Here is a 19,196-nt window from a genome sequence, read left to right as displayed (position 1 = left end):
ATTAAAGAACTGTAATGATCATGTGCTGTTATAACACCTCTAATATAAGTTTGTTCCCCACAGGGTGTGTGTGCAGACCAGTCTAAGGTGTGTGGGTACCACCGCTTCCAGCAGGCGGATTTCAGTCAGAGTGTGTTGGCTGAGCTGAGCAGACTGTTCGAAGCCCGCAGTGAGCTGCTCCATCAGAAGGTGGCGCTGCATGCTTATACTGCTCTGCTGTCACGCCTCCAGGTGGAATCATACTTGTATCGTCTCCTGAGAGGTGAGAGACTTATAAATGACACTCGCCCTGAAGTAGCAATAACGTGCATGTTCCAATCATGCATCTCATGCATTCTGTTTTACTAATGTTTTGTCTCGTTTATTTTTTGTTTTCAGATTGTTCTGGCAGCCAAACACAGCCTTGTTCTCTCCAAACCCTGAAAGAGGCCATAAGTGTCCTGTTTAGCTTCACACGTAGAGTCCTCGATGACACACAGTTCCAAACAGACGTCCATCACTGGCTGGAGAGATTGGTATTCACACACAAATGTCTTACTTCATCTTCCAGCGGTTGAAGTATATTGTTGTCATTGTTGTTAATGAGGCTCTGGTCCATTCTGCAGGTGGCTGTCCTGCTGCATGTTGGAGGGTCAGGAGAGCATCTGTACCTGCTGTGCCATCTTCTCTGCTGTCCTGCTGGAGTTGGGAAGTGGTCCACACCCTTCCTTCAGGTTATTGATTTATTGTTGTGTTGTATTGTTTAGTTCAATAGTTGTGCGCACAGATGGCTGGAGTTTTCTTTTCTTCTGCCCCAGATTCAAGTTTTGGGAAACGCCTGTGGAGTGCAGCACTTTATGCAAGCTCTGTCCATCCTGATGTCACCTTCCAGGTAAGTTCAGAAGCCCCTTTGACAAAGAGTCTTTTTTACCTACTGAATTTGAACTGTCCACTACAGGTTTATGACTATGGTTTTACATGGGAATCCAACTCTTGCAACCTCACAGCTCTAACCATTTACTTCTCTGTTTAAAATCAGACACCGTGCAGAGTTTCTGGGCCATATGAAGCCGTGTGATAGTCAGAGCTCCTCCACTTCTGGACCCGAGTCTGGCAACTGGACCCTAGTGGACGAAGGTGGTGAGGAAGTAAGTGTTGGGAGGCAATTGTTCCATTCCGTTAAAAAAAAAATGAAACCTCCACGTTACAGTTTTAAAATACAAAAAATATCCAATGTTTGTATATGAGATAGATACTTCACTGATTGTTAAATGTCACTGTGGATGATCATTTTTAAAACTGAATGTTCTAGTTTTTGTGCTGAGTCACATTTGAAGCTGTTGGATGAAAGTGCCAAATGAACACCTATGGTCATTTGAATATCAGTCTGCTGTCTAAAAACCATGGCTGCTGCCATTACTAAGATGTTGCTTAGGAACCTCTTTGTTTTGAAGAAACATATTTTTCAGTATATTTGAAGATACTTTTGTTTATTATGTTAATACATTGGCCTACACATATCTAAAAATAGATGATGACTAATTTTCTTAATATATACAGTATCCTGTCATGTACTTGCATAAACATTCCGCTCTCTGTGTTTAGGACGAGGATCCAGAGAGCAGCTGGCTGCTGCTCTGTGAGGAGGACCTGATCTCTTTTCTAACCCAGTTCCCCTTCCAGCAGCTCTACTCACACATGCTTGGCATGAGCAAGCAGGGTACGGGAGTCTGTCTGTCCTTCTGTCTGCTGGTTTAGAACACTCACTGTATGAACTGACAGATCACTCTGTTTCCAGGTAACTATGAGCCTCAGGCCTACTCCAGTCAGAAGATGATGCGTGTGTTTGCCTTTGCTTCCTCTCTCATCGAAATCCTGGCGCTCGGACTTCAAACCTACAACAGAGCGCGATACAGACAACTGGTCAAACGAATAGGACACATCATACGGTCGGTACATGCTCACACACCAGGTTACAACACTACTACCATCAGAAGATCCATGACATTAAAGTCTGTATGCTTTGGCTTCTTTCCTCTCCCTCAGAATGACAGTGTGTTATGTGAGTGATCACTGGGCCCAGTATGTGACTGTGACTGGTGCAGCTGGATCCAGCTCTCATGTCCACTCTCTGCCTTTGGACAAGCTGCAGCTGGAATATGATCATCTCTTCCTCAGAGCTGTTTTACATGTACTCAGAAACAAAAGGTGATGAGTTGGCCTCATGTTTACACCTTGACTGTAAATGATTCACTTTGTGGACTTCTGTATTTCTATTTTGTTGTCCTCTCTCACAGGCTGGGCATTTGGTTGTTTATGTCTGAGATGCCGTACGGGACTTTGTCAAGCTCAATGCTGTGGAAGGTGCTTTACGTCATGCAGAGCGCAGAGACAGCAGGACAAGGAACACACAGCACTGCGCCTGACACACACTCCTGCATTCAGTCTCTCAGAGGTAACAGCGCACACACTTCACCTGCACAAAATATAGTCTTTAACCTAAGAATCTTAACAGCCACAGGTGTAAAGATGCGACACAACAATTTCCTGATCATATTGAAAGCTTACTTTAAAAAGATTGAGAAGGCAGTTTTAAAAGAAACCAACAACTTTTTAATTGAACTTTTCTCAAATTACTTTAACATTTCATGAGTCATATATGTCTGAGATTTTGTGAATTTTATTCAATTTTTTATTTTATTTTATTTTAGTCTCCTGTGTAGCACTTTGCAATTTTAAGAAAAATGCTACACAAATGAAGCTTATTATTATTTTAATTTTTTTATTTGGTACTTTTGCTGCATTGTTATAAATGGACTGTCTTTGTCACAGACCCAGAGCACCAGGTGAGATTTGAGCAGTGGCTGTGTGAGGTGAACAGCTCTGACGGTATCTCCCTCCTCACTGCACTAGCACACATGGCTACACCGACTCAGCACTGTGACCCCACCTTCATCACTACTATCACTCTGCTGATTTACCAGGTAGGGAACGGATGCAGCCTGAAATACTAGTACAGATGTGTAAAAGACATTAAAAGAAAAATCAGATTTTTCACATTATTTATGGACTAAATGAATTAAATTACTGGAGCAATGGTTGGCTGAAGGAAAGACTTTGTGAAACATCATAAACGTGAATTTGCTGTATGAATGATGGTTCCGTAGTTTTTATCCTCCTGAAATTTACATGGATATAGATTAATGCACTTTCATCCACTTTGAAACCATCTGTTCCATTGTTCAGTTGTCTAAACTTTTTTTCTGAGTGTAGCATAGAGAAAAAGATAAAATTTGAAGGATAATCTGATAAATGCTGGTTCGGATTCATTACCCTGTCCTCTTGGATACAAGACATATAGTGCCTAACTTTTTGTTGACATCTCTTTTTTTGTTTTCTCCTCAGGTGGCATATGTGAGCACGTCTACCAGAGAAATATACTCTAAGGTGGGCAGGGAGTTGCTGGCTGCCATAGCAATAGCCCATCCCTATGTTATTTCTGTGCTCCTGGAAAAACTCAGAGAGACGATACAGACTGTGGGAATGGTCAGTATTACTATTTTATGCAAGTAGTTCTGTATTTATTAGAAAAGTGTATTATGTAATCAGATGTTAAACTCATGAGTTTTTGTCCATGTGATTTGTTTGTATTAGGTGGCTCTATACCTGTGTAAAGAGCTGCCCCTGAGTCTGTGGCAGCCACAGCCGGAGGAAATATGTGTGATCGGAGCCTGGCTGCTCCATCATCCTCTGTCTGCTGTGGAGAACCGGCTGGCCTGTGTTATCCTGGAGGGTCTGAACTGGGGCTACGCACAGGTAGTGGTCGAGAATTAGAAAATACCTTCCTGAGAGTCTTGACAGCACAGTTGTGAGTTTGTAATGAAACAACTAAACCTGTTTCCTCTCGCAGGATGGCTCCTTGGTCCTGTCTTCATCTCTCCACAGTGAAGTGGCTCTGCTGGTGGCAGAAGCTTATCAGAAGTACCTTACTGACAAACCATATAGTGGCCTCATATCTGAAGGCATCAAACAGGTAACACATCCGCCTGTCAAACACATGCATCTAAACTGACCTTGGCTTCATCCAACAATATTACTTTCCATTTCCTCTCCTCAGGTGTCTTACCTCGCCAGTGTCCTTCGTCTGGGTGTTTCGCCTGAAGCATCCTTCAGTCAGTGGGCGTGGCAGCTGCTGTTAAGGCTGAAGCTCCATGGCAATGCTCAGAGACCTAAAGAAGCCTGGTCAGTTCCTGCTTTGGCATCCAACCCACCTCCAGAGCTTACGCACACTCCCAGCATGCATTCTGTTCTCAGGGCTGTAAAATCAGGCATCCCAATTGGATGCTACCTTTCCATTGCCATGACAACCGTGGGACACAGGTTTGTACTTGTACTAACATGATATTTATGGATGATTTGACTGTTGATTTGGATTAGGTTAATATCCTTTGATTTTTCAGCCTTGAACACTTTTGTACTGATGGAGTTGGGCTGCTGAAGAGTCTGATTCAGTCTCGACACCTGAAAGCTGCCGTGCATCTGCTGGACAACATACTACCCCCAACATACCCGCTCAGCTTTTACCTGCTCAACAACTCTCAGTAAGACAGATGCACCTTTTCAAACACAGCCCATAATAAAACCAGAAATAAAGGTATTTATTATATCAGCTACTTTATCTCACTTACACTTATTGTTGTCTCGACTGTCATCCTCCTGTTAATGGCAGGTTTATAAGTTGTATGCAGCTGTTCCTGCAGTACGACAGCGTGTGTCCTCAAGGTGTGACGCAGCAGGTCACTCACCGGGTAGCACCGCTCCTCACAGGAACCACATACGGAGACAATGTCAGACTGCTGAATAGTGTCATTCAGGTTTGTCAGTGAGAGCTTTTGATATAAATGCAAGATAATTATTAATATCCTATAATGATTAGTAGACAGATGGAAAAGTACTATTATTAAACTAGTAGGTCTGGAGGAAATGTAGGAAGAAATGTATTAATATTTGGAAGTATTTGTCAGTAATATCTTAAGTCCCAGTGCTTTTTGTATTATATAAACTGTACAATTATTAGCCTTTAACTGCTGATACATGTTTCACTCACTTAATCATAAATACAGGAGATATGGATCAGAGTTAGTGTTAATGTTTTAGTTACCACCATTTTGTAAGAACGTTTTCTTATCTTATACATCCTCTTCAACTCAAAGATGACATGTATAGATGCTTTATCTTCCAGAGTCATGTTGGGGAGAGTTCACAGCCTGGTCGTGTTGGACCTGTAGCAGTGCTGGAGTTTTGGGTGGGAATTCTGACTCAGCAGAACCTGTGGTACCGAGATAAAACCATCCTGTTCCTCATGGATCAGATCTGCTGTGCTGCATTCACACACCACCAGGAGGAATGTGTGCAGAAACTCCTCTATCAACAGCACAAGGTATTTACTCATTATTTTTGAGCATTGAATAATTTTGGGACTTTCCTCGGCCACAAAGGTTCAAGTTTATGATTTTATCACTGTAAATTGTCTTTAGCATCATTATTGAGATACATATTACAACAATTGAAAACGGGTTAACCATTACAGAAAAAAGAGCTTGGTGGTGATGCATGCTAAAAAGTAAACTTAAATATTGTATTGTAATAGTAAGAAATTAGCAGGCTAACCTTGATTGACAAGTGAAAGGTTTTCATCACGACGACTTGAGGTAAAAAGTGCTACTTATGAAGAAGAACGGTCACAGTGACATCAGTAATGTCTGTAATTTTTTCCATTTTCATACCTCATGCAGAATGCCTTGGGTTACCATGGAGATCGGGGTCTGCTCTCCTCTCTAGTTGGCTGGATTGCTGGAAACGCCACACCCTCCTTCATAGAGGGCCAATCGCTTAGTGCAGAGGTAAAGTTCCCCAAAGCGCAGTATGAACAGTATGAGCAAGTACTGAGGCTTGTATCAGGAAAGCACTCTGTCCTGAGAGACTTTGTGTTGTGTTTGTTTGTAGGTTTGGTTCGCTTGGCTGGTGCTAAACATGGAGGGGGTGTTTGAAGAAGATTCTCAGCTGAGACGCTGTGTTGAACATGAGCTCTTGTCAGAGCCAAACATCTCTCCAGAACAAGCCTTAAAGGTACACAGACAAACACACAACAGTTATACATACTTTATTACTTTCTTGCCAAGACAATGAGCAGTATCATGGTTGTGAGTAGTCTAGTCTACTGCTGGCTCATGATCCTGGGTATTGTATGTAGCTGGTGTTAACAGTGTGTTTGTGTCTGAGCCAGAGGGCGCAGCAGAGGCTGAAGTTGCCGGTAGCCCCATCTCTGCAGCGGCTGCAGGTGTACCGCTGGGCATGTCAGGCTTTAGTCACACCCCCTGACCACCCACTCCTTCCTCTGGTCTGGCAGAAGTTCCTGCAGCTCTTCCTCAGACAGCCTGGGCCTGAGTACGGGTACGATACACAAACAGATATTACTATTCCTAACCAGAGAAACCAGTAAAATAAGCATGTTTTCACCTGTTTGTGTATGTTGTCCACCAGGCTTGCTGCAGGCGGATGCATCGGGCGAAGGTTCTTCCAGGCTTCATCTCATGCTGCGTTACTCAGAGATTTGAGACAGAGAATACAAGTGGTGTCAGACTTCCACCATGCTGCTAGTCAGGCTCTCAGGGTGCCCCCACTACACACACCCTCATCGGACAGCCAGGGTGACGAAACCCCTGACAATCCCCATCCCCCTTACCTCACCTCTCCTCAGCTACACACAGAGCTGGTCAGGTAGGTCTCTCTTGCTTAGACTACATCCAAACATTTGTATGTTTACAGGGTTTCAAATCTCAGCTGATCTGTTGTCTGTAGGTTGTTTGGTGTATTCGCTGTGTGGTTGGATGACGAGACTATGCAGAAGCAGGAAGTTTACATCCCCTCCCTTCCTGCAGAATATGAACCTCACAGACTGGCACAGGTCATGCAGCGACATCAGGTAGGTGATATGTCTTATTCATTATCTTTTTCTGTGTTCGTATTTACAGATAACAAATAATGTATGTTAGTTAGTCATTTGTGTGTTGTTGTGTTGTTCTGTAGGAAATGTGGCTAGAGTATGTGGACCAGGAACGTCTGCAGTATGATGAGAGGGAGGTTTTGTCTCTGTGGGACAAGGTGCAGTGTGAGCCAACGTTCCTACAGGCTCAAAGCCCCGGCTTCACCGACTACACCAGCCCCAACAACGGTACAAACCTTAAACACACACAAAGTCATAAATCTAGCAGGAGGTTCGTATGCTGTGGAATGTTTATGTTAATATTATTTCCCTAACAAAAATAACAAGTAACAAAATAACAATTGCCCTCTGCCATTTCTTCCTGTTTGCATGAAAAAGATTTTTATTTAGTTTTTCAGTCGTTTGAAGTTTTGTTGTGTGTGCAGCTCGGGAGCGTATCCTGTCCAACCTGCAGAAGCATCCAATACCTCATCCAGCTCCAGAGCTGCAGCAGCACAAGGCTCCAGTGGCTGAGGTACCAACCACCTGCTTCACTGACTCTAAAGCTGCTGCTGAGCTGCTGCAGCAGGACCTCTGCATTCTGCAAGACCGGGCTAGGTATATGGACATCATAGACACATTAAATCATATCAGTGGCACAAAGTGTACACATTTATACACAGAAATCCCCTTGTTTGTTTGTACACACACACACATACATATATATATACAAAGCCACACACTAATACTTGGTTTTGGTGTTAGGATTGCAGTGGCGAGTGAAGCCCAGCAGGTGGCAATGGAGCAGGAACTTCTGGAAAGCCTCCCTCTGCTGTATAAGAACCGATCAGAGCAGGTCACCATGGCCCTGGAGTGTAAAGGGAAGGGAGGGATGCCATGCCAGGGACCTGCAAACATCACCGTCACAGTACTTCCACTAAAACTGCATATTTTCACATCATGAGATACCACTGTGAAGTCTTTGCCATGGTTGTTAATCTGTGTGTGTGTCTGTGTGTGTGTGTTTGTGTAACCCCATAGTGTGAGTGTGTGCAGAGACAGGAGGCAGTACAGACTCAGATAACGTCACTGCGCAGGGACATCAAAAAAATCCAAACCGACGCCATGGCTCCTCCTCCTAAAAGTCTGGCCCAGGCTGCGGTTCACACTGAGAACTTTATCACGTCAGTATGAACAGATTCTGCTACATCACAGTAAAACACATTCAGGAGAAAGAACAAGTTGATCAAAACAGGGTGGTTTAACTTCAGTGTGATGTATAATTATGTTCTCAGGGCGCTGGTGAACATGTACAAGGCACAGAAATCACCTGTGGTGCAGCATGTCGGCGTGTCAGCCTTTTACCAGGTGGTCTCCTTTGTGTGTGAGGACACGCTGCGACATCCCCCAACACGCCAGTACCTCTCCTCATGTGTGGAGATACTGGGACAGGTGAAAGAAAATGGACTTACTGATAAGTAGAGTACAGAACTGATAAAAGGAGCCCATTCATTAACTTTTATCTGTGTGCAGGTGTTTATCCAAGGCAACGCAGATGAGTGTGGTCGTGTCCTGAAGACCATCCTGGAGCAGCGGCGTCTGTGCCCCCTCATTTCTCCCTTCTTCACCCCTAACGCTGCACCCAATCAGCTCGTCTTCCTCTACCAGGATGTGGTGACGTCCCTACATCTCGACAGCGCTGACGTCATTTTCATGCTCCTCACGAAGGTCAGTCCAGACACAAATACAACTCACTGAAGAAATATATTCTCTGCATCTACAGTCATCCACTTACGGCTGCATCTTCCACCTGCAGTTTGACTTGTCCCAGTGGCTGAGTGAAGCCCATCCTGTGTTTTCGGAGAGAACCCGCTTGCTGGAGTTGATCCACGGAGCTCTCTGTGTCTGTGGCAAAGATCCGGAGCCCGAACTTCTCACACCTTTTCACCTTTTCACCAAACACTGGACCTGGCTGCTGCGCCACCATTTCCCTGATCACTACAGTGACTGCCTGCGTCTGCTTATGACCAGTAAGAGCGTGTGTGCGTGTGTGTGTATACAATGATGTCCCATTGAATTAATGACTCAAATAATCATTTAAGCCACAACTTGATTCATCATTTACTCAAACATCCTTGCTAATTAAACAACACGCAATTAAAGGTTAAACCACATCAGACTTAACACGAGCACTAAAGGAAGAATAACTTACAGAGAATTACTTGAGAGCAATCTGTCACATTCAATAACAGCATTTCATTTTCTTTTATGTTACACGTTGCCTGTTAAAGCACTTAGGCGGTGCTTTGATAAGTCTTCTTGTTCCTCCTTCAAGTGATTCAGAGGAAGCACATTCATCCTCCTCAAAGAACGCCTCCTACTCATCTTCCCACAAACAAAATTAAAAATTAAAAAATAGATTAATGAATGCCATTAGCTGAATCTTTCCCTCAATTTACAGGATCATGTCTGAGTTGAAAGTTTGTCTTTTAATGGTATTAATGCAGCACCATGAGATGAGATGGCTCCAAATAGATCCATAATCCAAAAGCTCATTCAGTATTTTATATGAAGAACGTTGATTTTAGAGGTTTGATGTGCAACTTCTTTAAAAAAGTTGTTATTTAACCTCACCAGGCTCGTCAAACCAGTTACTGAGTCCAGAGTGCTGGAAGGTGACTCTGCGAGTGCTGGGCTGTTTGCCTCCGTTGCGCAGCTCCAAGAGCAAAGCCGAACAAGCCCTTGGCACCCCCGATGTCCCCAGCCGTGCTGTTGGGCCCCAAGCAACTCCCTACAGATCCACCGTCAGCCTCTCTCCTCAGCAGGTAACTCATGCTTATGTTGCTTATATTAGATTCAGATCCCTCGTCTGGAAAAAAAGCTGGTGTCTGTGGCACTCAAACAACTTAAATTAACATGAGCAATCATGTCATTTGCTCTACAACTGTAAATAAAACGATTGGTTGGTGTACCTGCCTGTTAGTAACCAACCTGCCTGCCCGTGCTCTCACTGTGCATGACTTGAAGTTAGCAAGTGAATTGCAGAAAAGTAGGTGTCACGTGTTTTTGGGCATAGCTTTGAGGAGAGGGCTGATGGAAGGGGGTGGGATGAATCGGTTGTATTTTTTCAAACTGTAGCCTTCTCCTGCAAGCTTTTCCAGGATTTCCAACCCTGGCTTTAACTGAACAAATTGATACTTAACTATTAATTATCAATCCAACAGTGCTGTGTTGTTGTATTGCCTGCTTACAGGTGGATGAGACAGTTGACTGGCTCAGTGATTACTTCCTGCGGAGTCGTCTCAGTAAGCCAGACCTCCGCAGCTTCGGACTCTACTCTGCCTGGACTCCATACATCACTGAGGTCGTTTGCCTCTGGGATCATTTGATTAGTTGTCTAATCAATGTGCAGCTCAGTGGCTGTGCCAGAGAGTCTGTGGGCAGCAGCAAAACAATGAAAGGTAAAAAACAAATGTCAGCATCCACTGATTTCAACCTTAGTTTTGTGAATATTTCGTAGCTGCCATTGTGACTGAGAAATGTCTCTTCCATTCTCACAGCTCTGCAGGACCTGCACAGTAAGATTGTGAAGTTATTCAAGCCGTGGATCTTTCCTGTGGACACAGATGACAGCGGGTAAGCATTGCACAACCTTAGCTGAGTTATAGATGGTGGAAAGCTGGAAAGTGAGACAGATGTGAGACATATGAGAACAGACAATAGAAGCTCCAGAGAGGGCAGCAGATCAAAAAATATTTATTCTCCTTTTTATCCGATGTAATCCTTGTTTCTTTTACAGGTGAAGAAAAGATGTTGATCAGGTTGTAGTTGTACTGTATTTCATAACAGTACCAACTGTGCAAGATTATTTTATCTATGAAGTAAAATTAAACACAAACGTGACACTGCTCCGAGAGAAGATTAACTGTTTACTGATGCGTCTAAGGAATGAGTCATCCATGTCAAAATGAAGTCCAAAATGTCGCCAGAAGTTTGTGCTTTGATTCCCCTGGTTTATACAGAGAGCAGGTAAATGCTTTCAAGAAACAAAGACAATGTCAATATCTGTGTTTCTTTGTCTCAGTAATCTCAGATGTTACCCGTGGCTGGAGACTGATGCGAGTGCAGCAGCCAGTCTGGTTGGTCTGTACGCTCAACTCACTGACACGCTGCATCACAGATTCAGAGGTGGGTCCCCAGAAGTGCCACGTTCACACATGAGTGACTGTTCAAGTGCTGCTCTCCTTTTTTGCCTGGCTGTTGAACTTATTTTTAACGTGCATGTGCTGGTACGTTGCAGATCGTCTGCTCCCTGGTCAGAGAGGGGCTCTGTGGCTATGTATGATGCAGTACTGTGAGAGCTGCACCTCGCCCCGAACACCCGAGTACCTTCTCTACCTGTACCACACACACCTCCGCAGCCTGCACTGGAGATACCTGCACCCTGACACTCGGCTCATGGAGCAGCTCTTCAATGTGAGATACTCTACTCCATAATTGACCCCCCCGAAAAACACTGCAAACTGATTCATTACACAGGGGAGCTTGTTAATTTGAGACCTCGGTCCTGGGCCTCAGGTCCTATTATTAGCCTCACTTCACATAATTATAGACTCAACACCCTGTTCCTAGACACAGGAGCCATGTGGGTATGTCTCTCTAGACTCACATGCCTTTATACAGTCTACTATACACGATTTAAAAGAATATAATGTTATTAAAACAAAAATAAACAAGGTAGTGTATCCATGAATGTTAATATATACCAGAACATGTACAGAAGTGAGCCAGAGGAGGAAAAGGGAAGGCAAGCCATCTGTTTTTATTAGTCAAATAAATATATCATCTTCAGTTATTGATAATTTCTAAGCTGTGAAGTCAATCTTTTCTTCTCATTGATCTCTTTAATAACTTTTTAAAATTTGTATCTTCTGTATCTGTAATCATTTATGTTTGTTTTTCTTCTGCAGCAACAAACTCTGCACTAAGTTTGCACTTCACCTCACACTGTTCATCTACAGCCACTAATTAGGCACCGAAGCATGGATTTTAAATTCACATGCTCTTTTAAGATGGACATTTTATCTTATCTATTTTATTAACAATTGATAGGACTAAGGGACAATGTGTGTTTTCTTTTTTGTTTGTGAGATCTCCTTCAGTCTTTTATCTTATTAAGTGATCCCAGGGGAAACACATTTCATTCTTCCTGCGCTACTGTTATGTGTCTGGTAAAATGACAATGAATTCTGATTTGATTTGAAATGTTCAAAAGACATCTCTCATCCCCTTTGTTGAAGTCCCTTCAATTAAGTTTAATATGATTCAACAGATTTATAGTCAAATAACTTTCAAGAGCTGGATTTTCAGTTTAGCTATACAGGAAACGTGCTGCTTCGAGTAAAACATAAAATGTATCATCAGAAATAATAAATATTCTGAGTACAGTCATTCGAGAGTCAAGAGGATTGATTTGTCTGTAGGTTTGTGTTTCGACTGCAGATTTTTGTTTATTTTCTCGCCTTGCTGTGTCTGCAGGTGGAGAGAGGAAGTCCCAAGAGCTGCTTCTTGTTTATAGGTGAAGTGTTGTGTGGGGTGAACTGGATCAGCGTCCTGAGTGAATACTTACAAACACCTTCTGCATCCATAACATATCCAGCTTTACTGGACTCGCACCCTCAGAAGGAGTCACACACCATGTTAGTCTATCTGCTGTACATGCTGGTGTTTCTGGCAAAGGAGGAACAGCTCCTGAGTCAACAGGTGAGTGTAGACGATGTTAGTTAAGGGCTCAGACCTCTTCTTTCTTTCACTGATTCTCAAGTTTTTCTCCTCCTCTATCTGCAGGACTCCCCTCTGCTCGGCCTGTTGGTCCAGTCGTCCTCTCTGCCCTGGCATCAGCTGGACCTGTCCTCATACCAAGGCATTCTGGGATATGTCAGCACCCACTACCCCCCCTCTTTGCTGCTAAGCACTGAATCTGCCCCTCAGCTGCTGCTTAAGTCACTGCGCAGTGCTGCCGGGCTCCACCCTCTCTCCAATGAAGTTCCACACTGGGTGAGACAATATAGTGCTGTTTGTTTTACAAGTATCGTGACCCTCTAAAGCTCTGTCTAGTCTCAATGAGAACACTGAATACAGACTCATTCAGGATTTAGTATTAAGGTGATCAGTGCAATTACAGATAAATAAATGAATGAAAACTTGTTTAGCTACAGCTGAGAGTTTGTGAGCCAATTTAAAGGGTCTTAATCTCATTATTATCTAACTACCCTTTAGTTAGATAATATATTAATGACTGTCTTTTAGACTTAAACAATTCAGTTTTTGTTGCCAGCTCAGTATCACTTAGACAAATTTCAGAAATGTAAAACTGTAAAACCCTGACAAATGTTCTGATGTGGCTTTATACTGTGCACAGGGCTGCTCTGACATGCAGCATTGGTGTTTTTGTTTATTTGAAAAATAGCCTTACTGTCAAAGATAGTAGATATAGTATAGAAGGGAAAATATGCATGAAAAGCTGTGGAAATATATACACTCAGCATAAACCATGATCTCTTTTCGTCTGTCAGGAGGAGACACTGAAGGCTGGAGCATACGTGGGCTGGTGTGTGCAGTCTTTGGTGACTCTGGAACAAGGAGGCAGCATCACCCTCGGCAGCCTGGAGGCTCAGCTGGAGACTCTTCTGGAGAGCATCGTCACATTCAACCCACCAGGTGAGATGTCCTCACTTCAACACCTTTAACAACATGGCCACCCGATAGAGCAACCCAATAGAGCACGTGCCACATGGGCACACTTATAAGTCATCATTTCCTTTGCAGACACGGGTTTGGAGCAGAGACACATGGCGTTCTGCAGCCTCTTCAGCGACACCTTGGCTTTGCTGAATGGCGTTGGCGTTTCAACAGGAGAGGCACTTGCTGCTCATGTCATTACCTGGCTGGACAGGAAGGGGAGGGGTTTTCCTGTTCTGCCGCTTCTCACAGCTTGCGCCCGTTGTCTGGCATCAGTACGGCACATGACACGCATCATGGAGGCATCCATCACAGCGTACTTCAACCATGGTAACTAAAGTAACAGTGTGGGGCATTTTTTTGGCACCAATGTTATTTAACTGAGGATTAGTGTTGTTTGCAGAGTGGTTGCCTTAAACAGTGTTACTTTAAGAGGAACGCAGTATTTAAGTCTTTGTATGATGTCTTTACTGCCAGTCCTCTCTGAATAAAAGTGTTTTAAGTTCTAAGTTGAACAAAAAGTTGGTTTACACTCAAGGGTTCACACATTTCTCCTCCCACTGTCTTTGTTTCTCCATGTTAAGCTGATGAGGAGTCTGTAGGTTGGGGCCCTGTGTTGGCGTCACTGCAGGTCCCTGAGCTCACAGTGGATGACTTCCTGTCTGAGAGCCACTCAGGAGGCAGCTTCCTGACGCTCTATGCATTCGTCCTACAGCGCCTCAACTCTGAATACACAGCAGCCAATGAGAGACGGACTCTGGCTCTAATTAACACATGGACCAATCAGGTCTTCCCAAGGTTTGCCCCATCTCATAATCTAAATTCATGTGGCTAAAATTTCTATTATTTAGAGTTTCCAGATTGTGTTTGACAATATGTTGCAGTTTGTCTCTCAGGCATAGTAAAAAGCTGTGATGTCTTTCATCTGTGCAGTGGTCCAGGTGATGAAGCCAAGCTGTTTCTCTGGTGGCACAAAGCACTGAACCTATCAGTGGAGCAGCTGCAGCCACAGGCCGGCCTGACTGAGGTGTCGGGAATTGTCATGGGTCTGTTGAGGTTGCAAACCAGGCTGCTTCAGCTGGGAGAAGAAAGACTGAACTCTGGGCTGCTGGGAGCAATTGGCCTGGGAAAGAGGTCTCCTGTTTCTAATCGGTAGGCTCACATGCAATTTTATTAGCAAACTGGAATGGTAGAGTGCATTCCTCTGCCAAGGCCCAATAGTTGCCTTAAATTCAATAAAAATGCACTGAATTTCAAACACTCATAGATAAGTTCATGTGTCTGAGAATTTTCATCAAGATCCATAAATTATTATCTCAGAATCTTAAACAAGGTTGAAAGATTGATCTGGATCAGCACCAAAATTTAATCAACCAATGAACAAACAGACAGAGGGAAACATAACCTCCCTGGTGGAGGTCATGAAAACACCTTTAGGCTAAGTAATACTTGCCACTGTTGATAATCCAGCTGTTTATGTGTATCTCCTCTACGTCTAGGTTCAGGGTGGTGGTACGCAGTCTGGCAGCATTCTTGTCAGTCCAGTTACCATCAGAGACGGAGCTTCGACTCCAACCCACCAGTGACTTACAGCTCTCTGCCAAAGCACAGCAAGTATGCAACAAAAGCTGCAAATACAGTGTTTTCATGTTCTACTCTGCAATTATCTCCTAAAAATAACTTTGTGTTGTTCATGTTTGTTTTTTCCTGAATGCAGACATTGGGGATGTTGGAGGCGATGTGCAGCAATAAGCAGTACGCTGAGTTGGAGGACTCTGTGAATAAGGCAGTCCAGTTCATCCGCTACCCAGGACACTGTCTCAAAGATGCACCCCGACTTCTGGCCCTGCTTGCCAACCTCCTGTACCCTGACCTCAAATACCTGCACATTATCCGTTGAAACTGACTTGAACAGACACGTATGCTGGAGATTGAGAGGATGTTACCTTTCTGTGGCAAATACAGTGACAGTAAACGTCTGCTCTGCACAGACGCAAATCTTGTTGGAGCACAAAGTTTCCAAGTAGTTGCACTGGTACTGAAATGCTTTTATTATTTTATCAACAAGAGCAACTTCACCGTGGGCTCTGAGACAGAAACTGACTGTTCATCAAAGCTTGCTGTGCATTTATTTAAAAAAAACTTCTGTGCTCCGTCAATCAGGAGCACAAGAAATGTCTTGTGCTGTGCTCTGACTATTTCTCACACGTGTGTCTTTTCTTCCCTCATGTTCATGCTTTGATGCTTTTTATACAAGTTGTTGGTTTTCAACACCAATGTTGCACATATTTATTGAAGCAGAATTCCAGAATCAGAGTTCCGCTCCGTGCTTCAAGTGTCAATTTCCCACCTGTACGTGGAATCTCACAGAAAAAAGTTGAAGGGTCCACAAATTATTTGGAGGAAGTTGACGGACAGATCTAATAGACTTATAACTTTAGTAGAACCTTCTTAAAATGGGGAGGGGAGGAATACCGGTGGGGGGAGCTGGTTGACTAGGTTCATATGACTGAGCTACAATCTGAAACATCTCAATTCTGAGTACTGTATACAGATGAGAACAGTGGGTGCCTGTATGAAGTGAAGTGATGTTTAGTTACAGAACATTTGCCAGTATTATGTTCATGTTCAGCCATTAGTGCTTTGCTTGTTTCTGCCAAAGACATGTTGTTTTCATCTGCTCAGATACTTAAACCTTCTTGACCATGTGTTCTGTTTGTGTCACCTGTGTCTGTAAGGTTCAGAAAGCACATGCACTCGAAAATACTTAGTGTGCCACACCACTCGGCTTCCTTATAAAGTAATATGTGCTCTGTGATACAAATGACTAATTCCAATGGAATTAGTAAATATCTATATCTATACCTGGACTTATATAGACCCATAGTGGCATTTGAGGATAAAGGCAGAGTGTAATCTAGATTTAGCCGACAGTACATCCAAGATTTCATATTTTAATTACCCATGTCATTTTACCTCCTCTGTTGCTCTATGCCGTCTCAATAATAACTCTGCTGCACCTCTGCAGCCTGAAGCTCGCCTTATTGCCTGTGTTATTTGGTGACTGTGAATGTCAGAGGCGTTTCTTTTACATGAGTCAGTGAACTGGAATGGGTCTGTAGGGGCTGCACAAAAGAAAAACAACTGTTCAGTAAAAGAGAAACTCAGCGTCTCACAGCTGGTATTTAACAATGCAGCTCTGTGATCTTGGACCATATGTTACACATGGAGAAGCCTCTCAGAGCAGGAGGGCTGATCTAAAACACCCTGGACAGGTCACATGGGCAGACACCACAAGACGCAGACGCTGAGACGTGAGGAACCAGAGCCAGACAGCAATTGGGGACACAGTGCACTGAAATCAGCATTCTCACTGCATAATGCTGCAGATGGTCAGATTGATTTAGAACGCTTCCTTGTGTGAGAAGCCTGTTATGACAAGTGTGTGCTAGAAGTGTTTTGACTGGCGTCTGCATCCTGTTCTCTGCATCTGTGCGAAGGTACATGTCCGCAGCCAGTACAGAAGCTTTTACAGATTGTTCAGGAGGAGGGCTGTAAAGTACGCTGTGTGTTTTTGTGTGCCTGTGTGTGTGTGCACATATACATCCAGCATCCTCATTTGACACCACCACGTCTGTCCTCTCTTCAGGCAACAGTGGTCTCTATGGTTACGGGAAGGGGAGAAGTGAGAGAGGAGGTGGAAAGGACGGGATGTTTTGAGGCTGTGAGAGGGAGAGAAGAGGAGGGGTGGTAGGAGATGCTCACAGACACTTGATGCTGCCTCCTCTTCATGTTAAAAAAAACCCTAAAACCTGCGGTATGTTGTGTGAATCCGTCGTCTGTTGTCTCGCCGTTCAGTCGGCCTCCTGCTCTCCCGTCTCTCGGCTGAGGCGGTGCAGTACTCTCCAAGCCGTGGATATTCATGTGACAGTCTGCTCTCAGACTTAACCCTCAGTGAATATCTCTTTTTTTATCTCACACACACACACACACATGCACGCACACACGCTCAGAGGAGTTTTCCTGGCAGACACATCACTGTCTGGCACATTGCTGTGTCGCCATGGAAACGCAGCATCAGGTCAGGAGCAGTTGCTCCTAAGCTGATATCAGTGCACACTCAGCATCGGAGCAGCACGTGGCTCAGCGGTCATTAAATGCAGACATAAAACAGGTTGTGTGTACACCTCCAGGAATGTGATTACAATCTGTTTTATGCAAGAACCTCAGACAACAAGGGAGTAAGATCAGTTTACTGTGTAAGCTATGTGCTCACTGTGCACACATGCAGATTTCACATCTCTTCTGAACCGCTTGTTTCCATTGGTGCATTGTAGTCAATTTCCCCATGTTTCACCATCAGACACCAAACAGAGCGCCCGGCATGGATAATGCTCCACCGCTGACCAGTTGCTTTTCTGGGACAGCTGCACTGGCCCCAAGTCCCTCCCTGCTGCCAACACACAAATACACACACACTCAGCTGGGCATATAGGAATGTCTCTCTCCAGGTCTCCACCACAGATCTGCTAAACAGCGACTCCTCGGCACACTTGCATTGTTTCAAGCAAAGTACATGCACGTGCGTGAGAGTGAGTGTACATTTGCGTGTGTCAGACAGACTCCTCCATTGAGACACCCACTTTTTCTCTCACCTCCTCGCCTGTCCGGTGGGGAATGATGACTCAAGTTTAAATCAGTCTCTCTCTCTCTCTCTCTTGCATGAACCCAACAGAGCTGAAAAGCTTCTCCTGGTTGAGTGTACCTTCCTATGCACTTAACTGTAAAAGTCATCAATAGTGACTCAGAGCTCATTCTGTGCTTTAATATGTGAGATGTTTCTGGAGAGCTGGGCCGGCTGCTCGTTGAGCCGCTTTGGACGGAGAACAGTGGTGACGTCGGGGAGGAATTTTTGGCCTTCAGGATGTACCCAGTGTCTTCTCAGTCTGTTGCAAGAGGAGCCAACTCTCCCCCACAGTGAAGGACAGATTTTTAAGTTCATGTTGGCTTATCTCTGGATTGTGTAACTGATGATTCCAGGGCCAAGAGACTGGGGTTAGTTTGAAACTATACGTGGTTTCAAAGTGTATTAAAGTCAAATTAGGGATCGACAGGACTTAAGAATGAATATTTTGTCAAAGTGAGCAATTATTCCACTCTCATCATTTCAGTTGGTTCTAAAAGCTCCAGCCTCGCATGTCAGCCAATATTTTAGTTTGAAATGTTTTATTTTTCTATTCAAGGACACTATCTGCAGACATGGCAGGAGCCTTAAGGTGGATCCTGCTTCATTGCCTTAAAGGGTGTTACTGTGTTAACATATTCCTAAATGTATTTGTGTTTAATAACCTCATTCACATTAATACTAGGGTAGCTCTTTTATTACCTTTATTATGGAGGTTATGTTTTCACCACTACTGGTCTGTTGGTTTATTGATTCATTTATTAACAGGATTGCGCAAAAACTACTAGACAGACTTTCACTAAAACT

The 19,196-nt window shown here is 43.9% G+C and overlaps 1 protein-coding gene across 1 annotated transcript in view; it reads left to right on the top strand.

The window, feature by feature from the left end:
* Positions 1–16,739, top strand: part of epg5 (ectopic P-granules autophagy protein 5 homolog (C. elegans)) — a 19,488-nt gene extending 2,749 nt beyond the window's left edge. The window contains exons 4-45 of the mRNA XM_020101022.2: positions 64–262; positions 379–515; positions 606–713; positions 798–871; positions 1,019–1,127; positions 1,585–1,699; positions 1,778–1,928; positions 2,026–2,187; positions 2,277–2,434; positions 2,812–2,963; positions 3,385–3,525; positions 3,634–3,795; positions 3,890–4,012; positions 4,097–4,359; positions 4,440–4,580; positions 4,709–4,853; positions 5,222–5,419; positions 5,775–5,882; positions 5,986–6,108; positions 6,266–6,432; positions 6,523–6,759; positions 6,841–6,964; positions 7,069–7,213; positions 7,411–7,582; positions 7,730–7,892; positions 8,006–8,148; positions 8,260–8,416; positions 8,498–8,692; positions 8,781–8,994; positions 9,602–9,789; positions 10,218–10,425; positions 10,525–10,600; positions 11,049–11,152; positions 11,265–11,440; positions 12,503–12,727; positions 12,812–13,021; positions 13,540–13,684; positions 13,793–14,035; positions 14,290–14,503; positions 14,639–14,857; positions 15,205–15,319; positions 15,423–16,739. Coding sequence (XP_019956581.2) covers positions 64–262; positions 379–515; positions 606–713; positions 798–871; positions 1,019–1,127; positions 1,585–1,699; positions 1,778–1,928; positions 2,026–2,187; positions 2,277–2,434; positions 2,812–2,963; positions 3,385–3,525; positions 3,634–3,795; positions 3,890–4,012; positions 4,097–4,359; positions 4,440–4,580; positions 4,709–4,853; positions 5,222–5,419; positions 5,775–5,882; positions 5,986–6,108; positions 6,266–6,432; positions 6,523–6,759; positions 6,841–6,964; positions 7,069–7,213; positions 7,411–7,582; positions 7,730–7,892; positions 8,006–8,148; positions 8,260–8,416; positions 8,498–8,692; positions 8,781–8,994; positions 9,602–9,789; positions 10,218–10,425; positions 10,525–10,600; positions 11,049–11,152; positions 11,265–11,440; positions 12,503–12,727; positions 12,812–13,021; positions 13,540–13,684; positions 13,793–14,035; positions 14,290–14,503; positions 14,639–14,857; positions 15,205–15,319; positions 15,423–15,605 — 6,792 coding nt within the window. The 3' untranslated portion in view covers positions 15,606–16,739. The remainder of the gene's footprint in view (positions 1–63; positions 263–378; positions 516–605; positions 714–797; positions 872–1,018; positions 1,128–1,584; positions 1,700–1,777; positions 1,929–2,025; positions 2,188–2,276; positions 2,435–2,811; positions 2,964–3,384; positions 3,526–3,633; positions 3,796–3,889; positions 4,013–4,096; positions 4,360–4,439; positions 4,581–4,708; positions 4,854–5,221; positions 5,420–5,774; positions 5,883–5,985; positions 6,109–6,265; positions 6,433–6,522; positions 6,760–6,840; positions 6,965–7,068; positions 7,214–7,410; positions 7,583–7,729; positions 7,893–8,005; positions 8,149–8,259; positions 8,417–8,497; positions 8,693–8,780; positions 8,995–9,601; positions 9,790–10,217; positions 10,426–10,524; positions 10,601–11,048; positions 11,153–11,264; positions 11,441–12,502; positions 12,728–12,811; positions 13,022–13,539; positions 13,685–13,792; positions 14,036–14,289; positions 14,504–14,638; positions 14,858–15,204; positions 15,320–15,422) is intronic.
* The last annotated feature ends 2,457 nt before the right edge of the window (positions 16,740–19,196 follow it).

This window comes from Paralichthys olivaceus, chromosome 4 (assembly GCF_024713975.1).
Source record: "Paralichthys olivaceus isolate ysfri-2021 chromosome 4, ASM2471397v2, whole genome shotgun sequence".
Classification (NCBI taxonomy): Eukaryota; Metazoa; Chordata; class Actinopteri; order Pleuronectiformes; family Paralichthyidae; genus Paralichthys; species Paralichthys olivaceus.
Note: the sequence above shows the minus strand (reverse complement) of the source record. Positions and strands in the feature narration are given on the sequence as shown.